Source organism: Acyrthosiphon pisum, chromosome A2 (assembly GCF_005508785.2).
Source record: "Acyrthosiphon pisum isolate AL4f chromosome A2, pea_aphid_22Mar2018_4r6ur, whole genome shotgun sequence".
NCBI lineage: Eukaryota > Metazoa > Arthropoda > Insecta > Hemiptera > Aphididae > Acyrthosiphon > Acyrthosiphon pisum.
This window is the reverse complement of record NC_042495.1, coordinates 25,772,568-25,784,232: the sequence shown is the minus strand read 5'-3', so window position 1 is coordinate 25,784,232 and position 11,665 is coordinate 25,772,568. Positions and strand designations below refer to the sequence as shown.

The 11,665-nt window shown below is 26.5% G+C and overlaps 1 protein-coding gene across 1 annotated transcript; it reads left to right on the top strand.

Annotated features, from left to right (window-relative positions):
• Window positions 1–318: 318 nt before the first annotated feature.
• LOC100571844 (piwi-like protein Ago3) lies at window positions 319–6,606 on the top strand. The gene is made up of 11 exons (XM_003245551.4): window positions 319–512; window positions 587–700; window positions 762–924; window positions 1,110–1,291; window positions 1,432–1,722; window positions 1,800–1,916; window positions 2,180–2,377; window positions 2,451–2,636; window positions 4,127–4,234; window positions 4,335–4,475; window positions 5,750–6,606. Exons 1-11 carry the CDS (start codon window positions 354–356, stop codon window positions 5,834–5,836), a joined length of 1,746 nt encoding a protein of 581 aa, XP_003245599.2. The 5' UTR covers window positions 319–353; the 3' UTR covers window positions 5,837–6,606.
• The last annotated feature ends 5,059 nt before the right edge of the window (window positions 6,607–11,665 follow it).

Here is an 11,665-nt window from a genome sequence, read left to right as displayed (position 1 = left end):
AGCAGAGTGACACCCACTTACCCGATATTTTTTTATTGGTTGTAATTCTTCAATTTTATCATAAAATAAATCAGAATAAGAATAAGCTCCTTTTCTTATCGATATTATAAATAATTTTTTTGTTTATTATAATCGGTTTTATTCAATAATACTGTAAACTTATAAAATTTTTAATTCTCAAGTAACTTTATTTCTGGCTAATATATTTATATATTTACAATTAAAATCTAGATATAATAATTGTTCTGTTCTTTTCTGTTATTTGAAATTCATAATTTAATTAATCAACTCTGCACCTGCAAGATTTTATTTAAAAAATCTTATTTGTATATTTTTATAGGACAGACATCACAATGAATGCGAAAAAGAAAAATAAGGATATTAAGCAAGAAATAATGGCTGCATTATGTGGTTCTACAGTCATTACACATTACAATCATAAAACATACAGAGTTGATGATGTAGACTTTACAATGAATCCTTTATCAACTTTTGAACGAAATGGTATTGAAGTAAGTAATATTAATTTCATCTAGATACTTAAAATTCTTAAATGTTTTTAATTTTTATTTTCTTCTCTGTTTAGATAACATACAAAGATTATTATAAAAACATGTATGACGTTGAAATCAAAAATCTTACACAGCCCATGATTATTACAAAAGCAAAAAAAAAAGATATGATTAGTAGCAATGCAAATGTTGGTAATTAAATAGACAAATTAAAATCATTTTATCATTAATGTTATTTTAAATTTACAGGATTTAAGTATTTGTTGCTTAGTTCCTGAGCTTTGCAATTTAACAGGATTGACCGAAGCAATGAAAAACGACAATAAACTGATGAAGACTCTTCAAACCTATACTTTGGTTACACCAGAAGTGCGACAAAATGCTTTAGTTGAATTTGTGAATAGTATAAATGGTATAAAACTGATTTTATGCCTACTTAAACTCTATTAAATGATTCAATATTATATGTTTGAAAATCATCATTGATAAAATTTCTAATAAAATATTAGTTTTTATTACTTTAATATTGAGGTGTATAATAAGTGAGAATCAACACATTTCATCATAAATTGATTTCTTTTTTGATAAATTTTATAGCTCATGAAGGAGCTAGCAAGAGATTGAAGGATTGGGGGCTAATGATGCGTCCAATCCCAGCGAAAATGGAAGGTCCCGTTTATAAAAGAGAAACAATATTACTGGGAAGTAATATCAGAAAACAAGTTGGAATAAATATGGACTGGGGAATTGATGTAGCAAAAAATGCAATGTTTGTTGCTGTAAGTATATTAAATATGTAAGAAATGTTTCTTGCAGTTTGTAGTTTATCTGTACTGTTTAACTTATAAAAAGCTTTAAACTTTAACTTCTAAAAAATAATAATATAAATAATTCAGTTCTAAATATTATTATTTTGTAGGCGAACGTGTTAAATTGGGCAATTATGTATAATCCAAGAGATGAAGGAACGGCTAAATCATTTTGCAGACAATTGATTGCATGCGGCAATCCTCTTGGTATGGAAATTAATTGTCCAATACCGATTAAAGTTGAAGGGACAAATCCAGAAGTTTTTGTTAGTACTATAAATAGAACATTAAAGAATAATTCAGAAATACAATTAGTTGTTATTATGGTTCCAAATCGAAGAGAAGATCGTTATAATGCTGTGAAACGGATTTGTTGTTCAGAAATTGGAATTCCATCTCAAGTACTAATAGAAACTACAATTGAACTTATTACATATTAATTAACGTATTAATATGTTTACTGTATTTTATATTTTAGGTAGTTGTCTCAAGTACATTATCCAAGCCAGACCGATTACAATCAATTACTCAGAAGATTGCTTTACAAATTAATTGTAAATTAGGTGGTGCTTGTTGGGCCATTGACATCCCATTGGTAAGATTTGCCTATATTTAATATTTTTTTTTACACCATTGATTATCATTTATTATAATTATAAAATATTTTAATAACTCAAGATAGTGAAAATAAACATCTGTCTTACATGCATATTATTCTATGTTATGTTTCTCAAAACAAAGCTAATTGTTGAAACATAAACAAAACCTGAAATTCTGTCAATACTATAAATATATAAAATATTCTATTTTGTTGCTAATGCTTATTATAGGTACTTTAATTTTAATTTTATTTTTTAGAAAAATACTATGATAGTTGGCATTGATGTATACCATGAGAAAGATAAACAAATGAGTAGTGTTGTTGGTTTTGTAGCTTCAATGGACAAGACATTTACTGAATGGTATTCAGTCGCTGCAATGCAAAGGAGTACCCATCAAGAACTTATGAAGTCTGTGCAAGACGCATTCCATAAAGTGGTGATGCAATTTAAAGCAGTTAGTTTTTGTTGTATTACTATAATTTATGTTTTGTTATTGTTTTAAAATTAATTACAATACTTTATTCTAGAAAAATGGGTTGTTGCCTGAAAAGATAATTATATATAGAGATGGAGTATCTGATGGAGATTTTAAACAGGTAGAAGAAATTGAACTTCGAGATTTAATAGAATCTTTCAAATATTACCCAGAGAATTATAATCCTATGGTTACTTTAATAATTGTTCAGAAACGCATTAGCACACGCGTTTTCCAGGTAATATATTATGAAAGATTAAACCAGAACATTGAATTATTGACACACTTTATTTAACACGTCATTATTATGTTTATCAAAATTAGGTAAAAATCAATATGATAGTTTGTATTAAAATCTGTAGTTGTTAATAGAAAAGAAAATGTCGTTACGTTATTGGTTAATGATTTGTGTTCAGAGGACACTACACAGCCAGCTATCACTGTCTTACATGTGTCTAACAGCAAATTTACGCCCAGCAGACGTTTAGCCCCAATTGTTTAAAAATTAGAGTGATGAAACTTGATGGTTAGAAGTAAGAACATTCTCTGTGTTTATAAGTGGTTTTTTATTACGATAAATCAATTTTTTAGCAAGTTATGTTTGTTTTATATAGTGTATATTAAAAATACTCATAACTCACTTAACCCTAGATCTCACGCATTTAAAATATTCACGAGAATACACGGCACGGTCTTTTTAGTCATACAGAATATGGCGCAAATCATAGTCAACTAACCAGTCACAAAGAAAATATTGTAAATATCAATTTCGTTTATCGAGCAGCAAATTATTAGAAACACAGTTTAAAAATAACCCATAATTGATTTTTTACATCACGCACACAAGTCTTTTTGACCGTATATTAATATGTAATGTCTTGGTAATGAACTTTGAACACTTCTATATTACCGACATCAGATCGTATACAGTTGGGATTTGTATCTAATTTTAGTTTATCACCTAATTAGAAGGTACCTAGGTTGGATTAGGTTAATATTTCGTATTTTTGAAACAATGAACTAAATACTAAAAGCCCGGTCTTTGGACCGACTTTTGACCGAGAAGCGTGTGCTTTAGGGTTAAAAACTGAAAACTCTTAAAAATGCCACATACACACACAGTTAATGTTTTTATTATTGAGTTTCATAATAGATTGATTCACTCTAATATTAGAGTGAATGTATTTATGTATTTTAAATTAGCAGAGTTAATTGTGATCTGCTGAGTTACGAACTTGTAAGATGTAACAATAAACATCTGTACCTGCATGTGTTGTCTCCGTCTTAGGTCTTTGTAAGTTGGGGACAATATATGCGGGTGTGGCGTCCTCTTAAAGCATTAGTCTAATATAACAATTATTACATTATTATTCAATAATATTATTCTTTATTTACATTTAATATCATTATTAACTATCATTTATGTTATACCATTAATATAAATTGTCAATAAGAAATCGGTTATAGATAAACAGATAATTTGTAGCTAATTTTTTTCATGAAAATCTGCCAATGATTCTAGCGCCCATTGGCGTTTTTTCGGTAGTACTTATTAACTACTAGCCCCACCGAAAAACACAGCTGGGGTACTAGAGAATAATTTGCAAGTTTTCCTGGCCCGTACAACAAATTGCATTTATTATTACGGGTTATAAATTTATGTAAAAAGAAATATTAGTTTTCTTTATTACTTAATCTTGACAACTTTAATATTTTTGTTATATCTAGTATTTAGATGAAAAATATTCAAATCCAAGTCCTGGAACTGTTATTGATAATACTGTAACCAGAAGAAATTATTTCGATTTTTTCTTGGTCTCTCAACATGTTCGTCAGGTAAAGTATATTAATTTTCTTTTGAAAATGTTTGATTTTTATTTTAAATTTATCTTAGTTCCTTTTTATTATTAATTATTAAAATGACTTTTTTGTTCAGGGTACTGTTAATCCAACGCATTACATTGTACTGAAAAATGGGTGTAATTTAAGTGTTGAAAATGTCCAAAGATTATCCTACAAGTTGTGTCACTTGTATTATAATTGGTGTGGCACAGTAAAAGTTCCTGCTCCTGTTCAAGTAAATATAAAATATGAAATTATTTAGATATAAATACAACATATATTGTTGAAGTTTTTATAATGAATTCTAAAATAGATTTAGTTATTTATGAATTAAGAATACAAATATAAGGTACAGTGAAACTTGTATAAAGATGTTTGGAGACTATTTACTACGTTACCCAATATTGACAAAAGGTATTGTGCAATGCATGATTGTATAACTATGTCCAAATTACAAAATATTGCCTATTGAAAGCAATCAAATTAAAAAAGTTATGTATTTCTTAATTTTTTTATTACTGATCACATGTTAGGCACATGTTGCTAAGTTAAATGTTCCTAAACATATATTTTTAAATGTATTAGTATTTTATTACATCGGTCTCTATTCAATATAGATGTAAATATTAATCCTATTAAAGCATTTTAAGTACACAGAAGTTTTTATTTCGAGGCTGATTTATCTTTTTTATGATTATAGACACTAAACATTTTCCTGTCCTTTAATAGGTATTCAAGTTATAATACGCTCTCCAAAATACCCTAAATATTAATCAACAATATACCTATACATTTGAATTTTTATATAATTTTTTTCTCACTTTAAGTAATTATTTTTAGCCTACTTTTGAAAAATTTCAATGGATATCCAATAAATTTTAAAAAAAACTTACTATGATAATTGTTACGAATTATGAACTACATTACTAATGAAACAAAATTAAAACCATTATTTGGAATGTTAAATTCATTAATATAAAACATTAAAATGCACAACATTTTTTATATTTATAGGCATACAAAACAGATCTTTTAATAAATATTTTTATGTAACAATTTTTAACTTAACTATTTTAGTTATGCTTTTAAAATATTTTCTTAGCCACTGTAAACAGCTGACTACACTCCCTAATGGGAAATCTGACTATTTTTAATTCTTCGAGGATGAAAACCCCCACGGTCTTCATTGTAAAGAAACATTCATGGTAACATAGATTTTTGCATAAATAAAGTTATTAAATTAATATTATGCTAATAGTTGTTACTTGTATTGTTGCCAAAGTATTTAAATATATCTAAATAAAAACAATTGATAATGCATTTTCAAATGGTCAATTGGTCACCCTTAACAATTTCAAAAAGTGGGGAAGGACAAATTTCACTGTATATAGTATATTTATTATTTAAGCATCTATTGCTATATTTTTTATAATATAACCATATTTAGCTATTATTATTATTTTAATTCAAATTGTATTATTAATGTTTTTTTTTGTTTTTTTTTTTTAGTATGCTCATAAGCTTGCATACCTTATAGGACAAAATGTTAGACAAATGCCAAGTGATAAATTATGCAACTCTCTATTTTTCCTGTAATGTACATGTACGATTTTGGACGATCAGGGAGGTCTTTTCAGTTTATATATACATGACATACACTATTAAACCAGAGTATATAACATTTGAAACAAATGTTTTTCATTTAAGTTATTTTTAAGACTTGATTATTGTTGACAATCACAAAATCTGTGAACATCATCACCTAGAATACTTAAATAATAATAATAATAATTGTTGTGCTATTTCAGTAATAGTCTTGATAATCAGAATAAGTAGTTAATAAATAGTTAAGAAATAAATTGCCTTTTTTATTGTGACAAAAATAAATCTTTTTTTATTTATTCCATTTTACTCAATATCATTTTATTATAAGTTATGAGCCTGCTACACTTTTTATGACAAAGTAAAATGTGAACAACTAATAATGAACAATTCAAAGTCAATAATATTATTATGCTAAAACAGAAACTAAAATATTAAAATATTAAATAAAAAATAAGTTATAAACAAGTTACTTTAATGTTAAGTACAAAAACATAATTCCAGAAAACGGTTTATACATTACTGTTGTTATGTATAAACAGTTAGCTTATATCCTGGCTTTACCAGGTAATAATGTATAATGTGTATTTATTCTTATGTAAGAACTGAAGTCGTATCCAATATATTTTATATAACTTAAATAAATTTATCTGCCTACTTCATATTTTATATTTTGTTTATTTTCTGAATTGCACTTAAAAAGATTGACTGTTAAGTGTTAGTAATAGGTGATACTTGAATTAAGTTTATTATAATAATATATTTATATTTTTGACAATTGTATCATATTGATTTTTGTATTTTTTTTTTTTATTCTGATTATATTTGTCAATATAATATGATATTTTTAATCCACTTATATTTACTCAGCTATGTTTTTTTTGTATTCCATTTATGTTTAATAATTAAAATATATTTTTTTATTTTACTAGGCTTATTTTATTTTAAATAGATTATTTTTAATAAGTATAGATTTTTTATTCAACTAGGCTTTTTATCATATTTCTGTTAAATGTAGATTTATTTTAATTTGGTTTTTTTATTTGAACAATATAATTGATAATATCTAATTGAACAATGAACATATAATAGTTCATAAAAAAGCCATGATTTGTATGTATATTATATATCTTATTTAAATTCACTTACTAGTTCATCAATTGTAGTAATTGTCATGCAGTACTTTTTAAAAATTCCTCTGTGACTCAAACTTAAAAAATTACCTGAAAGTTTCCTTCTTGCTGTGTCATAGTATTTAGAGGATACGCCCAATAACGCCCTACCGTTTTAGCTTTTCTACTATTAACTTTTAAATATAATAATCAGTTTTTTAAAAATTTTTTTTAGAAATTAAATATTTCATTAAAATTCTGTAAAGTGTTTAAAATGTATAAATATAGATTAAGTTTAAAAATTACTGCACACTATCTAATCTTTGAAATTCCATTAAATATTAACAGGGACATATAATCTATGATATGAACTTAGAATGGCACAAATAAATAATAAACAATTTTATAGGCGGAAGAGACTGATTTATTTTGCAATGTCAATACACATTATTAAATTTAAAAACAAATTATAAAACTATGTACTGTTTGGGCTATGGCATTTTTGAGTTTGAGATTGATATGGACTTGAATTAACAGTTCTGGAACAAAATAAAAAATAATCAATTAACATAATATACTCAAGTATAAAAGTTTAGAATCTTGGTAGAACTATATAGTAAATTCTAACAGGATTACAAAATGCGTAATACTTTACAGCTTACAGAGTCCTAAAATTAATTTTTAAAATCATATTTAAATTAATATAAGAATACATTGAGGAAGTATTTAAAATACAACTCAAAGACTTAAGTTTTAAGAAAAAGTTTTTAAGAATTATTTGTACTAATACTTGGCATATACTTTTAATTTTATTCTTTTCAAGTAGTTAGAATTATTCATGTATTTAGTAATAATTGTACTAATTTAAAGTTATGATGTCAACATTTAGGTATCATTAAAACTTTATATTACTTATACTTTACTCAATTTTATACCGAAAAACAAAAAATTATAAATTATATATTTCATATTAATTAAACTATAATCGAACAATTTAATGATTTGATTTTAATTTATATAATAAAAATAATATAATAATTGTCAAATAACAGTCTGAACTGCGACAAATAATTCTTTTGAATTTTTAAAAGTATTTACAAAAAATTATTTGATTTTAAAATACAGTTATGCCAATACCTACTGTATTAAAATACTTCTTAATACTTAATTTTAAAAAAGTTTTTAGGAATACTATAAAAGTATTTAAATACATTTACTAAAATACATCTCAACACTGACAGCTTATTATTATGACTATATTGTGTGCGAAAATATTTGACATTTAGTTAGTCAATTTTAGTACTATAATAATAAGAGGTAGAGAAAATATATTTTCGAGACTTATCCAAAGATTAAATGTTTGGTAAATTATGATTACAAATTATAAAAAAATAGCTGGTTATTTATATAGAATCAATTATAATTCAATTTGTTGTAACAATAAAATATTGAACAAAATTATTTCAGCTCAAATTATTTTCATACCTATATCTAATAACAAAATTGTATATATTTTAAAGACGTTCATGATATAAAAATGAATATTGTACTACTATTTTAATTTATATACCTTGTGAAAAATTAAATAAACATACCAATCTATATGCGTGTGCAGGACAATAAAAGAAAATTGAAATACAATAACAATGAGAATTGAAAAAAAATGCAATGACACTATTATTGAAATTTAAAAAAAACCACAGAAAACAACTCACCATCAATTGGCTGGTGGCCGGAGTGGCTTTGGCGACCGATTTGATGGCCTTGGCAGATTGGACTTGTCCGACGTCGACGATTTTGTTTCTCGTCAGTTGTATACTCACAGAAAATTGTATTTGCACAAAAATTGCGTTATGCCTGAACGAAGCATCAGTACGTCCTTTTATACAGTGGCGGCTTTTGTCTAGTGAGGAGTAAGCTATGACGTGGTGGCCTGACCATATCTCTCAAAGGTGATTCGTTTAACTGATATCGTACGTCGACGGCGTCAAATATTTCTATATTTATTTACATATTTTACTATTTAACTTTGAAAACATATCCATCGAGTATGATTACTCCGGATGGAAATTTGGATAATTCGATGATGTTTAGCCACTATTTTCTTCTATTTTCATTTTTTGGAAATCTATATTAGTGAACAAATTAGCAAATTAGACTGACCCCATATTATTAATTAAGAAATATAATCAGTACAACTAGAAAATAATACAAATGAAAATTAACGTACCTAATGTGTTATGTGGCGAGGCGATACTTGGGATTTCTCACTAAAAAGAATACACTTATGCATGGTAATTGTTAACCAAAACGTATGAATACAACTCTGTACGAATGTGGTCTGTATTTCTGTTCAAATTTCAAATACCTAATCGAACGATTCAATTCAAAAGTCGGAGAACAATAAAATAATATTGTGTTGTTATTCATTTGATAACAATTATTATTATTTTAGTGATAAGTCAGAACGGTTATCTATTGGAGGTACTTTTGTGGGCCGATGTGACGGACATTTAAATTTTACCGTAGTCCGTAACATCGGGAACGCTGCCATCGTGACCACGATTTTAATGCTTTTTAAAAAAAATTTTGCCTGTGTATTATTAATATTTCTCAACCGCTATTTAAGCAATATATCAGGAGCCTTGCAAAAAATAAAATTTTATTGATATTTATAGAAAAAAAAACTGTAAAAATTGAAAACTGACAATGTCCGTAAACAGCTCAAAAAGAGTCAAAATTTTTTTCAAAATTGTATGGTGTATTTAAAATGAAAATATAAACATTCGGTACAATTTTCATGCATTTACACAGTTATTCGTAAAAAGAAAAATTTTTATGAATTCTCAACTCAAAGTAATTTGCTAACTTTCGTGATTTGTCCGTATTTTGTGAAGGTTTGAATTTTGAACTTTAAATGCTTATCAAAAAAAACTGTGACTAAGGATTTATAACATTATTCAAATGTCATTGTGTCAATATAGTTACTATATATAACTCTATAATTATTTAAAAATTGCTGAGGTAAGTAATTATTGAAATAACTCAAACTTATCAAATAAGTCGGTGCTTCAAAAATAACACATTTTAAAAATAAAGTTTTGCTTGTAATGATGTTTAGGTCATTGACAAATAATTTTATTCACAAACATGATTCAGAATGCAACTGAAGGTAATTGGTGTTTGCATAGTCTTCTTTCAAAGAAGTTTGTCTTTCCTTGTTGAGAAGTAAGTTCCATTCATGGAAACGGATTTGACGACCAGTAAACCTATAATTTACATATTTAATTAAATTTGATAATTAATATTACTATGATCAATAAATGTACGTACTGTACGTACCTCGATTCTTTTAACAGCCCATCAGCAAGATCTTCAATATATATCTTTTCACAGCTTTTGCCGACCATTCTGACAGGTGAAGCATTTGTCAAAAAATCTTGTAAAATAGTTACAACTTCACAAATGATTTGTGTGAAGTTTCATAATTTGACCCAATATTGAACGGCTTCATCTGAGCCGCCAGAATTATCTTCAAGAAAGTCAACGCCTGAAAATTTGTCAACACATTGGCTCGACTTCCTTGTTCCTTGTATCTGGTACATCATATATTTCGGTTTTGAAAATCATAATAAGTATAATCCACTGTATGAACTAAAAACGATAAACCACTAAGTAACTTTTGGTTTTGGCAAACATTTAAAATCGGAGACTTGAGTAATATACTTACATAAGTGTGTGTGAATTAGACATTATTAAGTTTCTAAGGCTTTTCTGGGTGAATTAATATCATCAACTGTAACGTCTCCAAATCTTTTATTTGTCTGTTCATTTTCTTCAAACTCATCGTTTGGAGAAATAAAATTTACTGAAAATGTCAAGTTGTAAAAATATCTGAATATCTAATTCATGATTTATATTGAAAGGTTTTACCTCTTAGATGATTATTAGTCGTGCTCGGAGTAGTATTTTATATTGTTTATTTTACTTCTCTATCCCAGACAAGTGGTTTGGATTAAGTTTTGTGACAGCCTCTGTCCATAATATCCACTATATACTGAGCCTTGTTTATAAACACTGATTAAGAAATGATTACCGCAGATTCTTACTCCGGATGGAAATTGGGATAATTCGATGATGTTTAGCCACTATTTTCTTCTATTTTCATTTTTTGGAAATCTATATTAGTGATCAAATTAGCAAATTAGACTGACCCCATATTATTAATTAAGAAATATAATCAGTACAACTAGAAAATAATACTTACAAATGAAAATTAACGTAATGTGTTATGTGGCGGGGCGATACTTGCGATTTTTCACTAAAAAGAATACACTTATGCATGGTAATTGTTAATCAAAACGTATGAATACAATTCTGTATTTCTGTTCAAATTTCAAATCGAACGATTCAATTCAAAATTCGGCCAACAATAAAATAATATTGTGTTGTTATTCATTTGATAACAATTAATATTATCTTAGTGATAAGTCAGAACGGTTATCTATTGGAGGTACTTTTGTGGGCCGATGTGACGGACATTTAAATTTTACCGTAGTCCGTAACATCGGGAACGCTGCCATCGTGACCACGATTTAAATACTTATAAAAAAAAATTGTGACTATGTATTATTAATATTTTTCAACTGCTATTTAAGCAATATATTAGGAGCCTTGCATTAAATTTTCACGCTTTTTTACCCAAAAAATA

What these genes read in the sequence shown, in the direction of transcription:
- LOC100571844 (XM_003245551.4), top strand. Translation starts at nt 354, where the DNA reads ATGAATGCGAAAAAGAAAAATAAGGATATTAAGCAAGAAATAATGGCT. An exon ending in GGGCCATTGACATCCCATTG is followed by an intron (nt 1,917 to 2,179) that starts GTAAGATTTGCC and finishes TTTATTTTTTAG; the next exon opens with AAAAATACTATGATAGTTGG. An exon ending in TCTCTCAACATGTTCGTCAG is followed by an intron (nt 4,235 to 4,334) that starts GTAAAGTATATT and finishes TTTTTTGTTCAG; the next exon opens with GGTACTGTTAATCCAACGCA.